Source organism: Geotrypetes seraphini, chromosome 5 (assembly GCF_902459505.1).
Source record: "Geotrypetes seraphini chromosome 5, aGeoSer1.1, whole genome shotgun sequence".
NCBI classification, from domain to species: Eukaryota; Metazoa; Chordata; class Amphibia; order Gymnophiona; family Dermophiidae; genus Geotrypetes; species Geotrypetes seraphini.
In genome coordinates, this window is record NC_047088.1 from 107,348,420 (window position 1) to 107,362,892 (window position 14,473).

Genomic DNA, 14,473 nt, shown 5'->3' on the forward strand with positions numbered 1-14,473 from the left:
TCGGGCCCCCTGTCAGCTCCGGGCCCGGCGGCCCTGCGGCACACCAGGCAGCATCTCGCGGCACACTAGTGTGCCGCGGAACAGCGGTTGAAAAACACTGGCATAGAGCATAGTTTGGGCAGGGTGCAAATAGAATTGTAGTACTCTTTCATAGAATACAAACACAAACTTACACTTTTGGTATGACAGACACTCTATTCGTGAACCTCTTCTCAAGAGAACTCTTGTAGGGACTTCATTAGCATTCTTTTGCTCCTCCTCCCATCCATCTGGCCTGTCTTTCAATTCCTCAGCTGTCTTCTTACAAGTGAGCTGGAGGAGTTTGTCTTTTCTGCTCATGTTTCTTTTCATTTAAATTTGGTCTTTTTCGCTAACCGTTTTTGAGGCATTTCAATGCTGCAGAAGATTCCTCTTGTGGGACAGCACAAGATTCCTCTTATGGGACAGCTCTGGCTGTGGGAGAGCACAGATTCTGATGTTAAGAGTCTGCTTCCAAGGGGCAGACTGCTTTGCAGTGTACCTACTTGGCAGCCTGCACTAACAGTTCAGGGGCTCAGGGACTCTTCCCTTGGGAGCAAGGCTCGCTCCAGTTTTGTCTGCAGTGGGCTTGAGCACAGGTTCTGTGGCTGTGTAGTGGTTTTTCCAGGATTGGAGCTAACTGTGTTCTTCCTCCCGTTTATGTCTGCATGATCCAGTAGGGGTTGAGGTCTCCAGCCAGTTTGCTGGACCTGAGTGGCAGTCAATAGACACAAGCAGTCCGGATTCCAGGCTTGTTGAGGCAGAGGTTCTCTCTTTAAGCTGTTTGCAGCTTCCAAATTTGCAGCTCCCAGCACTCATCATGGCACACAGTGAGTAACAAGCTGACAGCCTGGGAAACCAAATCAGGGGAGGGAATCTTCAAAATAAATTTTTCTTCAGATCTGGGGTTAAGAGTTGGGTTTCCCTACTTTGTTGGCGCTGGAGGTACCCCTGCCCCCCAGAGCATAGTTCCCCAGCAATAGTGCCATGTGCAAGTCGGAGAAGTTCAGTCAGATGAGAACTGGAACGAAAGTGACTCTATTTCAAAGTCTTTACTCTCCTAGTTGGGGTCCTCTTTGGCTTGAGATGCAGCTTCATCTATAGAGGGGCCATATCCAAATCTGGTGCAGGCCCCTGATCTTGGCAAGGACTCCTTTATGTGCAGGCTGTTTTAAGCCTTCGGTGCTTATGGAACTGATCACAGAATCCCTCCTGGAATTGAAGGTAGAGATTTCTCAGTCTTCTAGCACACAGTGCTCACTTATGAGCAGTACCAAGGCACAGATTTCCTACTTTCCCTCTCATTTAAACATTGCTAAAATGCTTACAGACCATTGGGAAATCCTGGAGGGGCCCCTTTCGGTGGCCAAGGCTATGACAAAGCTCTATCCTATGGATGGTGCATTTAACCAGCTTTTTGTTCCTCCAAAAATAGATTCACTGGTGGCACATGTTACAAAGTGTATCTCTCTTCCTATTGAGGGTGGCGTGGTATTGAAGGATGCCCAGGCCCGCTGACTGGATTTTGTGCACATAAAGCTCTTTGCGGTCACTGCCTCAGACTTGAAGGCAGTTTCGGTGGTGTGTTTGGTCGCCTGAGCTTGCCTTTGTAAGTTGTGCCACAATCTGGAGACTATTGTTAAAGATCTCCAGTTTTTAATGTCTGGAGTGAATTATGTGGCTGATTCTCTGTATGGCCTATTCACAGTCATGAGCAAAATATCAGCTTACTCCATTTCCACCCACAGAATGTTATGGATTAGGCAGTGGGCAGAAGATTCCTCCTCTAAGGTGACCCTGAGTAAACTTCCATTCGAGGGACAGTTATTCTTTGGAAAACATCTGGATGATCTTATGGCCAGCGTGCAGGATCATTAACCAAAGTCCTTACTGGTCAGCAGGCCTCACGCCCCTAGGGAGTAAGGTCATGGTAATTTTTGAACCTCCAGGCAATACTGCCAGTTCTCAGAAGGGCCTTCAGGCCAGAGATGATTTCAAAATTCCAGGCAAAGGGTTTTTGTGTGTGTGTGTGAGGGGGGGGGGTTTGGGGGGGAGGGAGGAGAGGCAGGTGCCCTCAATCTTCAGGATCCTGCTCCACCACAGCTTCAAAGAAACAGTTATGACACCAAGCCGTCAGCCAAGCCTCCACACAGTGGAGAGAGGTTATCAGCCTATTTTGGAGAGTGGGCCTAGATCACCACAGATCGCTGGGTGCTAGACATTGTATAAGTTTTCACCCCCTCCTGGACCTTTTTCTAGATTTTTCTCAAGTTTCTTTATTTTTGATATACCATTTATTAGTTGGGTATCTAAACGGTTTATAATAAAATGAGATTTAAAAATAAAATGGCAAAATAAAAGCGACAAAAGTCAGAGCAACACTGCAAAGATTACTGGATCCTGAAGCCATAGAGCCCATACTAAAGAACGACTCAGGCTCCGGCAGATACGCGATATACTTCATAGTGTTCAAGAGAGGCTCAGAAGGCTTGATTCTAGATCTCAAAGAATGGCAGAGGCAACCATGGTATGCAGACCTGGTCCATCTGCAAATGGACCAAAGCCTCAGATTTCTCTGTCCCCGGCTACACACAGGACCCAATTGCCCTGCAGGATCCAGAATGCTTTGGTCTTATGGCTATTCGAATGCAGTAGTCTCCAGCATTATAAGATTCAGGAAGAAGTCGACTATAGCAGCATATACAAAGGCCTGTAAATGCTTCCAAACCACTGATAGTTGTTTCCAGTTTCCACATTAACCAGGAAGTACGTTTACCTGCCTTCACGCCCTCTGGATTAAGAAAAAGTGATCAGGTGTTGAAATCTTTGGATGTCTACAGACTCTTACTGTGCTGTGGTATCTGGAAATTATTAATGAATTTTGATTGTCGGATCATCTGTTTGTACTGGCAGGGGTGGCACGTAAAGATCAACTAGCTTCAAAAGCAACTATTTTCAGTTGGATCCGCATGGTCATTTCATCAACCTATTTGGAATTTGAAAACATCTGCCTATATCCATAAAGATGCACTCAACAAGGAGCTTTACTTTCTCATGGGCAGAATCTTCAGCTTTCTCCCCAGAAGAAATCTGTAGAGTTCATGAAGTTTTACAAAGTAGATTATAGGCCAAACATGACTCTGCATTTGGATCTTCGATTCTGAAGGCAGGCTCATCTATCCCACCCTAACCTTGAAGGACCCCACTTGTTCAGGAATGGAGTGTCTGTTGAACTGTAATCTTCTTTCTGGTAGTTAGATACTCCATTCCTGAAACCCGCCCTGCCAGATGTTCCTTTTCCTGCTTGCTTCCTCAATGATGCCTGGGAATTTGGACTTGTTTCTTTTGTCCAGCCTTGCCAGGATAGAACACACAACTACAATGTTGAAGAAACTAGGGAATATCTATAAAATCTTCCACAGTACAGATTGTGCGCAAGTTGGTGACTTGTTTGGTTTTCACCTTGTTCTGTATTGCAAATGGTTAAATTGTTAATCTATTATATGTTTTCATGTTATGAGCAGAACAGACATGTTTTTCGGGGAGTGTCCCTGTACCCCTCCCTATTTTATTTCCTTTCCAGGGCTGATCATCTGCTTTGATATGAACTGAGGAATTGAAGGACGGTCAAGATGGATGGGAGGAGGAGTAAAAGAATACTAATAAAACTCCCTACATGAGTTCTCGTGAGAAGAGGTTGACTACCCACTTGTTCAGGAATGGAGTGTCTGTCTACCAGAAAGAAGATTAATAAGGTAAGTACCTAATCTCTCCATTTAGAGCAGGTGTAAATTTATTCATGGACTTTTGGCACTATTGGGGTTGGGTTTGGATGCATCTTTTATAATAGTACAGAATCACCTATAATGCATTTTAAAATAGATGCCTTTTTGACATTTAATGTAGGCACCCCCTTCTAAAATTACCTCTGTAAGACTATAATTCATACATCTTCTGTCCTTAGCTGAAGATGAAGAAGAGACAATTGAGGCAGAAGAGGAGCTGGCAGGAGAGCAGGATCACATGATGGAACTGGATGAACTGACAAAAGAAGGTAAGGTAAAACTTGCTCAAGAAGGCTTTTTGGTGTTTCTTAAATCATGTCAGATTGAGGTCTCGTTACCTGTTTTTGAGCACGTCAGCAGGTTCTTGTTGGCTGTAGTTGGCTGAAATTTACTCAGCTTTAGTTACTCAAGTCATCCTTTCTTCATATCCTGCTGTGTGACTGTGCTTCTACTTACTGCCTTAGTGACTCAGAAATATAATCACCTAGATTCTGAGAATGCATTTTGTCACTAGACACAGCTAGGGCCTGATATTTAAAGGCATTTATGTAGATAATGGCAGTCATTATCTGGTTAAATGTCTTATCTGGTGCTGGCTATGAATATTCAGAAGCAGTGTCTGCTGAATATCATTAGAATCTGTCTTGGCTCGGGCAGGGAATGGGCAAGATGGTGGCAGTGTAGCAGGCAAGTTGAGGTCGAGCTGCTGAAGTTTCAAATTTTCCTCCTAGAATGCCGCATACAAACTAAACTAAACTAAACCTTAGGTTTTTATACCGCATCCTCTCCACAATCGTAGAGCTCGGCACGGTTTACAAGAGTTGGGAGAGAAAGGAACTCCAATGAAGGTTAAAGAATATAGTGAGAAGAATATTTGGAGGGCTTAGGATGCCAAAGATGGAGTAAGTATTACATTTTTGAAAACAGCCAGGTTTTCAGATGTTTGCAGAAGAGTTGGAGAGAGCTCAGGATCCGAAGGGGGGAGGTAAGGTTGTTCCAGAGCTCAATGAATCTGAAGGGGAGGGAGGTCCCTAGTTTTCCTGCCCGGGAAATGCCTTTTAATGAAGGAAAGGATAGTTTTAGTTTGTGAGTGGGTCTGGTGGTATTAAGATTTGTGGAGTTCCAGGAAAGTGGGATAAACGGAGGGAGGATGCCGTGAAGGATTTTGAAAGTTAGACAGGCGCATTTAAAGTGGACCCTGGCATTAATTGGAAGCCAGTGAAGCTTGGACAGGAGCAGTGAGACATGGTCAAATTTACTTTTTGCAAAGATAAGCTTAGCCGCGGCATTCTGGATCTGCTGAAGTCTATGAAGATTTTTCTTGGTAAGGCTTAGTTAGATTGAGTTGCAATAGTCCAATCTGGACAGGGTGATGGATTGGACGAGGACGATAAAGTGATTTTGATGGAAGTAGGATCTTACTTTCCTCAGCATGTGAAGGCTGAAAAAGCATTTTTTTGCCAAGGAATTGAGGTGGTCGTTGAAAGACAAAGTAGAGTCGATGATGATGCCCAAAACATTGCTTGAGGACTCCAGCTGCAAAGTGGAGCCAGAGGACAGAGAGATGGAGGTGGGAAGTTGGTCTAGATTTGGGCCGAGCCAAAGTAGTTTAGTTTTGGACTCATTCAGTTTCATTTTGACAGTATGGGCCCAGGACTGAAGGTTCGTTATACAGGAGGATATGTTCTCCGAGAGGTTGGTAAGGTTTGGGTCGGTCTCGAGGAGGACTAGAATGTCGTCAGCATAAGTGTAAATTGTTTATAGGGGGGATAGGTGGAGGAGTTTAAGGGAGGACATATAGATGTTGAAAAGAATAGGGGAAAGAGGAGAGCCTTGCGGGACTCCACAAGTTGGTTTCCAGGGGGCGGATGAGGTGCCATTCATGTTGACGGTGTAAGAACGAGAACGTAAGAATTTTGAGAACCAGTCTAGGACTGTGGAGTTGATGCCTATCTCAGAGAGTTGGTAGACTAGGATGTCATGGTGAACAACGTCAAAAGCAGTGGAAAGGTCGAATTGAAGGAGGACGGCGAAGTTATTTCGAGAGTGGAGTAGTTGGACCATTGAGATTAAGGAGGTCAGTAGGGATTCGGTGCTGAAATTGGGACGAAATCCATATTGGTAAGGTAGGAAAATAGAGAATCTCTCTAAATATGATGCGAGTTGGGTGGCTATGATGGACTCGAGCAACTTGGTTAATAGAGGGATATTTGCTATTGGGCGATAGCTGGATGGTGTGGAGGGGTCTAGGTCAGATTTTTTCAGTAGAGGGGTCAGGGCAATATGACCCATTTCTGGGGAGAAAAGGCTCGAGTGTAAGGCGGAATTAATGAGTTCGGTAATAGATGAGATGGCCTGCACGGGAATTTTCTCATATAGGTAGGAGGGGAATGGGTCTAAGGAGCAGTTGCAGGATTTCAGTTTGAGGCAAAGTTTGAGGACCATGGGTTCGGATTCGAGCTCAAAGGTGGACCAGGATCTGTCGACTGGGATAGGGTTGGAGGTCGTTAGGGTAGAATTGGAGTCGGTGGGCACCAGGGAGTTGTAGGGGACTGTAGGTGGTAAGGAGAATCTCAAGGTAGTGATCTTATCGTTGAAGAATTTCGCCAGAACACCAGCTGAGGGAGAGGAGGGGACCAAGGTGGAGCCTTTTTTGGAAGTTAAGGAACGCCAGATATTGAATAGAGTACTGCTCTGATTGTTGGATCTGGTGATTTTATCTCCGTAGAAGTTCTGTCTTGCTTTTTTCAGAACTGTATTGTAGAACTTGATATTGACCCTCCAGGACTGTCTGTCTATAGGGGATTTAGATTTTTTTCCATTTGCGCTCCAGAACTCGACATTTCTGTTTTAGTTCTCTGTGATAGGGGAGATACCAAGGGGCCTTACAGGAGTAGGAGATGGTTTTAGTGGAAAGAGGGGCGAGGGAGTGATAGGTGGACTGGGAGAGTGTGACCCAATTTTGCCAGTTGGTTTCTGGGTCTGCAGGCTGAGGAACGGAGGAGAATAGGTTGAGAAATTTGGTCCAGAACAGGTCGTTCGTAATTTTTTTGCGGAAGGTAATGGAATTGAAAGTGCGGGGTGGGGCCCCAAAAGGCGACATGAAAATGGGGAGATAGAAGGTCCCTAAGAGGTGGTCTGACCAGGGTACATGTTCCCAGCGAGTGTCACCGGCTAAAGTTTTGTGGGCGGTAAGATCGAGGAAACTAATGAGGTCTAGTGTGTGCCCCTTTTCATGGGTTGGGGGATGGGGCGGGGGGGGGAAGCCAAGGGAGGTGAGGAAGCTAATAAATTTGGTTGTGTCCTTGCTGGTGAGGTCATCTAGGTGGAGATTGATGTCCCCGATAATCAGTAGTCTTTGGAATTTGAGGAAGGCATTTGTTATAGTCTCGAGGACGAGTTCAGAGGATTTGTTCCAAGGGGTAGGTGGGCGATATAGAAGCAGGATACCCAGTGCATGAGGGTGGAGTTCATCGTTGACAGAGGCTAGCATGTATTCTAGTGAGGTGTGACTGCCTTTTTCGAGGAGCTGGACATCGAAGAATGATTTGTAGAGTAATGCCAGGCCACCTTCTTTACGGTTAGTTCTGGGAGAGAAGAGGCCCTGGTAGCTGTGGGAGCAGAGTTCATTTTGAGTAAATTGGTCATCTTTTGTGATCCATGATTCCGTGATGCATAGGAATCCAGGGTCAGAATCCTCGAGTAGATCCTTCAAAATTTGGATCTTGTTGCATGCGGATCTGACATTGCAATAAAGTGTTGGGACTGGGGTGAGAGAGTCGGAGCAAGGTTTGGGAGGTTGGCAGGGGGAATAAGCTTTAGAGAGGCAAGGTTGGTTCGTCGAGGGTTTTTTTTGGGGGGGATGGTTTCTGGTGCGTATCAGCGTGGGGATTCTGAAACCAGGGCAGATATTACTGACACTTGCGGAATTGAGGAGGTTGGGAGAGGGAGGTAATAAGCAGAGGGTGGTGTTGAGCGAGGGACAGAGTAGGAGGAGAAGGAGCCACGAGGGTGGCTTCATGGTGAGAGATTGGGAAGCCTTTGTGGGTGGGGAGGCAGGTGAGAATTGGGGAGCCTTTGGAATGGGGAGGCAGGTGTAATCCGAACGGGACCCTCACCGTCAGAATCGTTAACGCCAATGCGCCAGACTTTGCTGGACTTTACCACCAGAGCTCCTCTAAATTCTGGAGTGCGAGGTGCCATGGCGTTCCTGTCCCGAGACTTGGATGGCACATCGAAGCCAGAAGTATCTCTCTCACCCCTATTCCTCTGTGTCCTATGACGGAAACGCCTTTGCTAGAAGGAAGCCCTGATACTGAAGTGGTTGCGGAGCAATCTTTCATGAGGGGAGCAGTGCTGACCAGGGAGTTGCGGAGAAGGAAAAACCAACTAGGAATTGAGGGAATACAACAACTCCTCCGGAGGAAACCCTTGTGGACATCTGGAGAATGCTCTAGAAAATGGAAGGAACAATTCAAAAATCCACCGAAGAAACTTCAAACCCGGTAGGCAAAGTTAACTCTCTAGTAAAAACTGTTGATGATATCAAAAAAGACACTGAATCAAAGTTTCTAAAAACAAATGAAGATATTACTGCTTTGAAGACAGTCAATGAAACTTTAATAAAAGATAAAACAATAATTCATAGGAAAATAGAACAACTGGAAAATTTTAATAGGTTAAATTTGAGAATATTAAATTTTCCAAGATCTATATTTCTTCAGTTGAAATGTTCATAAAATTATTTGACACAAAATTTAAGCTTCGCACCTGAATTGATTCCTCTGCTAAATAAAATTTATTACCTTCCTACTTCTGTTGAAAAAAAAAAAAAAAAGGGGACGAAGCAGTTACAACAAATCAAGAACACCAGAATTAGGTTCAAATTGATCTTGGTAATATATATATATTTTTTTTTAATTTATTTATCATTTTATTACATTCCATTTTACAAAGATGTTAAAGGAAATACAAAAATTAGATCTTGGTAATATTTCAGAGATTTTGGTGTCATCGGTGTTACAGATTGAGGAGAGGGGCCACTGCTTATCTCGTTTGTTTCTCAGCAAGACCTAAATGCTGTAATGAAAATATACTTTAGAAATGCACAGATCCCTTTCTTGGGACAACGGGTTTGAATTTACCCTGACGTTAACAAGGAAACGCAAGAAAAGAGGATTTTTCCAGATTTGATTTTAAAGTTTATTTTTATACTTTCCAGCTTCATTTTTGAAATAAAACAACAAAGATGACCTTCCCAGGGCAGGAAGTCATGGATTCATGCCTCACTTGCGGTGGGTGGCTGTCGGATGTGCAGCTGTGTTCTACATGCGCTGTGGCCCACGAGTTATGCGAGGCTTGCCCGGATTCACTGCCCCGACTCCCATGAAAATAGCGTTGAGGGGCCCTGGGGAGTGCACAGGCGACGCTACGTCGAAACACAAACGCATCTTTGGAACTAAACCTCATAGATCCTCCAAGCAGTCCAAAACTGGTACGCAGGGGTTGGCTCCTGCTGTGGAGGTTGGGTTTTCCTCAGATTTTGTTAATATGCTTTATCTGGTATAGTTGGTTACAAAGTCTCTGCTTGTTTCCTTTCTGCCGGCCTCTGTGCCAGTCACAGGGATCCCTGCTCCTATGGACCAAGGTCTTTTCTCTTGCCTCCACTTGGTGCCAGCGGTTGCTCCAGTTACGTTTTCCATATCTCTGCTTTTGCTGGAGGGCATAGTGGTGGTGGCGGATGTGGCAGATCTGGCAGATCTACAGAATCCAGATCAGTACAGAGTTCCCTGATTTGGAGGAGGATTTTTTAGGCATGCAAATCTTGTGGATTTGATCTCCGAATCTCTCTAGGAATTAAAGCTACAGTCCGAGCAGCCTGTCACTGCAGAATGTTCCCTCATGAGTAACATGTCCCGTTTTGATGAAAAAAATAAAAATAAATAGTCATCTATTAATTTTCAGTCCTGCCTCAGCTCCACCCCCAATTTTTTTCTATTAATTTTTCATGAACACTCAATATCTTATTAATTCATACTAGTAACCAAAAAATTAAAAACACAAAGCATACTATACGCAGTGAAAATCTTAATTATCATTTGAATTTTGGTTTTTTTTCAAAGATGTCAAGGCAGATGACTTTAAAATATGTAATGTCACCTCAGTAACTATAGAAAAATAGACAAATATAGTGCAAAATATAGACAGCAGATATAAATTCTCAAAACTGACACATTTGATCACTAAATTGAAAATAAAATCATTTTTCCTACCTTTGTTGTCTAGTGATTTCATAAGACTCTGGTTCAGGTTCCTTCTGACTGTGCCTCCAATATTTTTCTTTCTTACTTTCGCATCCAACATTTCTTTCACAATCCAGCCCCATCCCCTTTGGATCCAGGACTCTCTCTCTTTTCCCTCTGTTACCCTCCCCAGATCCAGTGTTGGTTCTCCTTTGTACCTACTACCACCTTTGTTCCAGGTCTCCCTTCTATGTTATGATCTTCCATCTCTCTGTTTTTCCTCAGGGTCTTCCTATTCTGTCTGCACCTCACATAGTCCAGCATCTGCCTCCTGTCTTTCCCCTGTAGTCCAGGCCTTTCTCTCTCTAGTCTTTCTACTGCTTACAACCCCCCCACCCCTTTTCTCTGCCTCTCTCTCTTCTTTCTTCCTTCCTCCCTCCTTCCTATGTCCCCCTCACTACCTTATAGCCTTTGTCCCATCCCTCCTCTGAAGCCAGCCTGCCTGCCTGCCTCCCTCCTTCCAGCGCCGAAGCTCACAACACTCCCCCACCGCAACTACAGGAAAGGAAGGTCCAGGCACCGGCCCACAAACCTTCGTCCTAGCGCCAGGCAGTGATTGGCTGGCCCAGAACTTCCTCTCCGACATCAGAATTGATGTCATGGAGAAGGCTTGTAGGCCGGCAACTGGACCTTCCTTTCCTATAGTTGCGGTGGGGGCAGGGAAGCAGGGAGAGAGCCACAGCAACCGCACACCTCACTTATTCGAGTTCAATTACAGGATGGCAAGAGAGCCTTCAAAGCCATTAACATCTATATAAAAAATATGTTTGAATGTCCAGCTTTGGCTCATCTGATTGCCTCTTTTTAAACATAGCTTATTTGCTTATTGCTGTTTTTTTCTGTTACTTTTAAAAAAAATAAAAACTAAACAGCATTTCTTTATACTTATCCTTTTAATGCAGTGTCTCTAGCATGCCCTGTCAGGACCCGTTTCGCCCAAAAGGGCTTTTTCAAGGGTTCATAAAGGAGCTCTCTTTCAGCATTCTTCCTTATTTGGGGCTAGAGTTAATCAGGTGACTGGCTTTTTGTGCTTCAGGGCCCGCAGGGGTTCTTGTTCGCTTACTGCTCATCCAGATGTTACCCAGTTTTTTGAGGGAGGCGCTTCATTTGCAGCCTCACTTGCATCCTTTCCCTTTGTGGAATCTTAAAATTGTTCTACAGGATCTTGTGGAAGCCCCATTCAAGCCATTAAAGGATGCTACTCTTTTGGATCTGACGATCAGGACTGTCTTTTGGTTACCATTGTGACTGCAAAGTGCATTTCGGAACTTCAAACTGCAAGGTACCCTTTCTCTGAATCACGGAATTGTTCTCCATACTGTACCAAATCACGGACACATGAATTGTTCTCTGTGCTGTACCTTTATACCAAAGGTGGTTTCCGCCTTCCATGTCTTCCAGGAGGTTCATTTGCCTATGTTCGCGGGCAAGCGCTTCTTTCCCTCCCTATATGCTGCCATTGCCTAGTGTACTGAATTCAGTTGTAACAGAATGGAAGATTAGGTTTACACCTTTGATAATCTTCTTTCTGGTAGTCCCTGGAGGATTCAGTATGTTCTGCCCTCTCTGTGTAAGCTCAGTTATTCTGAATTGTCTGTTTTCTGCCTTGGGTATTCTCCTTAAAGGCTTGAGTATCTTCCAGCTAGTAGACGGATCCTATGGGGAGTTTGCTCTTCTTTGAGTATGCATATTGCCAAAGACTGTTACCTGTGGTTAAACTTGAAAACAGCAAATTGAAATATAATAATAGGATTACTCATTTTTCCGCCACTTATTTCTGTCAAATGGGATGATCAGTAACACTCAGAAAAGCACACAGACAATATAAATGCATAGACAACAACCCTTTATAATACTATATAAATATATGTATATAAAAATAGAATAACTTCTCCGCGATCACGGGCATCACCACTCCTCACAATCGGGAACCCCTTTCGATTGATGGATGGGTAGATCACAGGACTTCCCCGTAGTTGCAACAAGATGGATTCTGATTCTGTTGTAAAGTCCCGTTTTTTTATATAGGGTGAGAACTGCTGAGTCCATGGTTACACAAGCTGAATTTCTGCAGTACACAGCTTCCCTAACTACGACAGTTCATGGTTACACAAGCTGAATTTCTGCAGTACATAGCTTCCCTAACTACGACAGTTCATGGTTACACAAGCTGAATTTCTGCAGTACACAGCTTCCCTAACTACTACAGTTCATGGTTACACAAGCTGAATTTCTGCAGTACACAGCTTCCCTAACTACTACAGTTCATGGTTACACAAGCTGAATTTCTGCAGTACACAGTTTCCCTAACTACGACAGTTCATGGTTACACAAGCTGAATTTCTGCAGTACACAGCTTCCCTAACTACGACAGTTCATGGTTACACAAGCTGAATTTCTGCAGTACACAGCTTCCCTAACTACGACAGTTCATGGTTACACAAGCTGAATTTCTGCAGTACACAGCTTCCCTAACTACGACAGTTCATGGTCACACAAGCTGAATTTCTGCAGTACACAGCTTCCCTAACTACGACAGTTCATGGTTACACAAGCTGAATTTTTGCAGTACACAGCTTCCCTAACTACGACAGTTCATGGTTACACAAGCTGAATTTTTGCAGTACACAGCTTCCCTAACTACGACAGTTCATGGTTACACAAGCTGAATTTTTGCAGTACACAGCTTCCCTAACTACGACAGTTCATGGTTACACAAGCTGAATTTTTGCAGTAACCAGCTTCCCTAACTACGACTGTTCATGATTTCGGCAACACCCAGGTTATATTCGGTCACGTAGCATGCAAAGTTTCAGTTCCACCCTGGCCATAGGCATAATAGTCCACTCCTGGATCATCAAGTCTGCACCTCCGAGTAAGAAGTCATCCGAATAGAAGGAGAGAGTCCATTTGTATACACAATAGGTAAGCCGACAATTAAGAAATGTTAAACATAAGAATAGTTAAACAAATATAGAGTAAGGGATGAAGAAACACCTTTCGTGCCGTAGTACTCCATCCGGTAAAAGCATCCCTCCAATGATGTGCAGTGGTAGCTTCAATATGATCTGCCACTGAATGCAAGTTAGTATTTAGACGTTTCTGATTTGCTTTATTTAGGATTGCTATATTTTGCATTGCTTCCTTCACAGATGGTAAAATAGTGCATTGTGGAAAAAGTAACAATCCTTAACAGGAATTTGATACATAAATATATTGATGCCTACATAAAGGGGGCATTGGGAAAACTGGTTTTGAGAGACATTTTACTTGAAAATGTCACGTATCAGGAATCATGGACATTATTAATATTACATTTGTGCTCCTACTCATGGCTTGCTTACATTTAGGGTAGCTCCATGTTCACCATCAATCATTGCAGTCATCTTGTATCCAGTTTTCGTTGGCAGCTTTGGTTAGAGTCTGGCTATGCTCCAGTTTCAATAGTCTTGCTATGCCACTCACATGCCTTCATTCACGTAAGAGTCAAGTGCACCACCCCCAGAGACCAGCCCTAGTGTAAAGCAGCAGGATATAGGCTTACTCCTATTCCCAAGTTGGTGCCACATAATAGCGTCATGGCATGGCACTGTATGTCTGGTTGCGTGACATCATCTTCTCGATCTGGTGAAATTTTCTCTTAACCCGGCATGTTGGCCAAATCATAAGAATAAGAGAGCAGAGCTAACCAATTCTATCGCAAAGGTATGAAAGTCTATATGGAATACCAATTCCCAGTACGTGATTTTCCAAGGAAAATATCTTACCATGACTGTTTGGCTTCAATGCTTTAGTTACAAACACTACTAGTGATTATAAATGGATATATAATAATAGAAATAATAATTGGGAATATAAAAAAAAGGCACACTGCAATTACTATAAAAACTATTAGACACAACACACTTATCCTAAAAACACCTCTAATTGGCCGAGTAAGGTACCAGGAGATATACTTGAAAGAGAGAGAAAAAGAGAAGATAGGAAAAAGAAAGAAGAGAAAAATCACTTTATGTACACCGGGGAATCCCACTGGGTGAACCTGGCTAGAGGAAACGAAAAATGCCTGTATCTTGGTATGATATACAGACCTCCAAGACAACAGGCAGACAAGGATATGGAATTAATCAAAGACATTGAAAACATCACTTTGCGTGGGGACACAGTACTGTTAGGGGACTTCAGTATGTCCGATGCAGATTGGAACGCACTTTCCGCAAAAACCAGCGGCAGCAAAAGGTTGTTAACCTCCATAAAGGGTGCACGGCTCAAACAATTAGTATTGGAGCCCACTAGGGACCAGGCGATACTAGACCTGGTACTCACCAACGGAGAAAGCGTATCGGAAGTTTCGGTAGGTGATACGCT

At 43.9% G+C, this 14,473-nt stretch overlaps 1 protein-coding gene across 2 annotated transcripts in view; it reads left to right on the plus strand.

Moving 5' to 3' along the window:
- Nucleotides 1-14,473, plus strand: part of SRCAP (Snf2 related CREBBP activator protein) — an 891,636-nt gene that overhangs the window by 404,703 nt on the left and 472,460 nt on the right. For both annotated transcript variants that reach the window (XM_033945009.1, XM_033945008.1), the window contains exon 10: nucleotides 3,983-4,072. In XM_033945009.1, coding sequence (XP_033800900.1) covers nucleotides 3,983-4,072 — 90 coding nt within the window. The remainder of the gene's footprint in view (nucleotides 1-3,982; nucleotides 4,073-14,473) is intronic.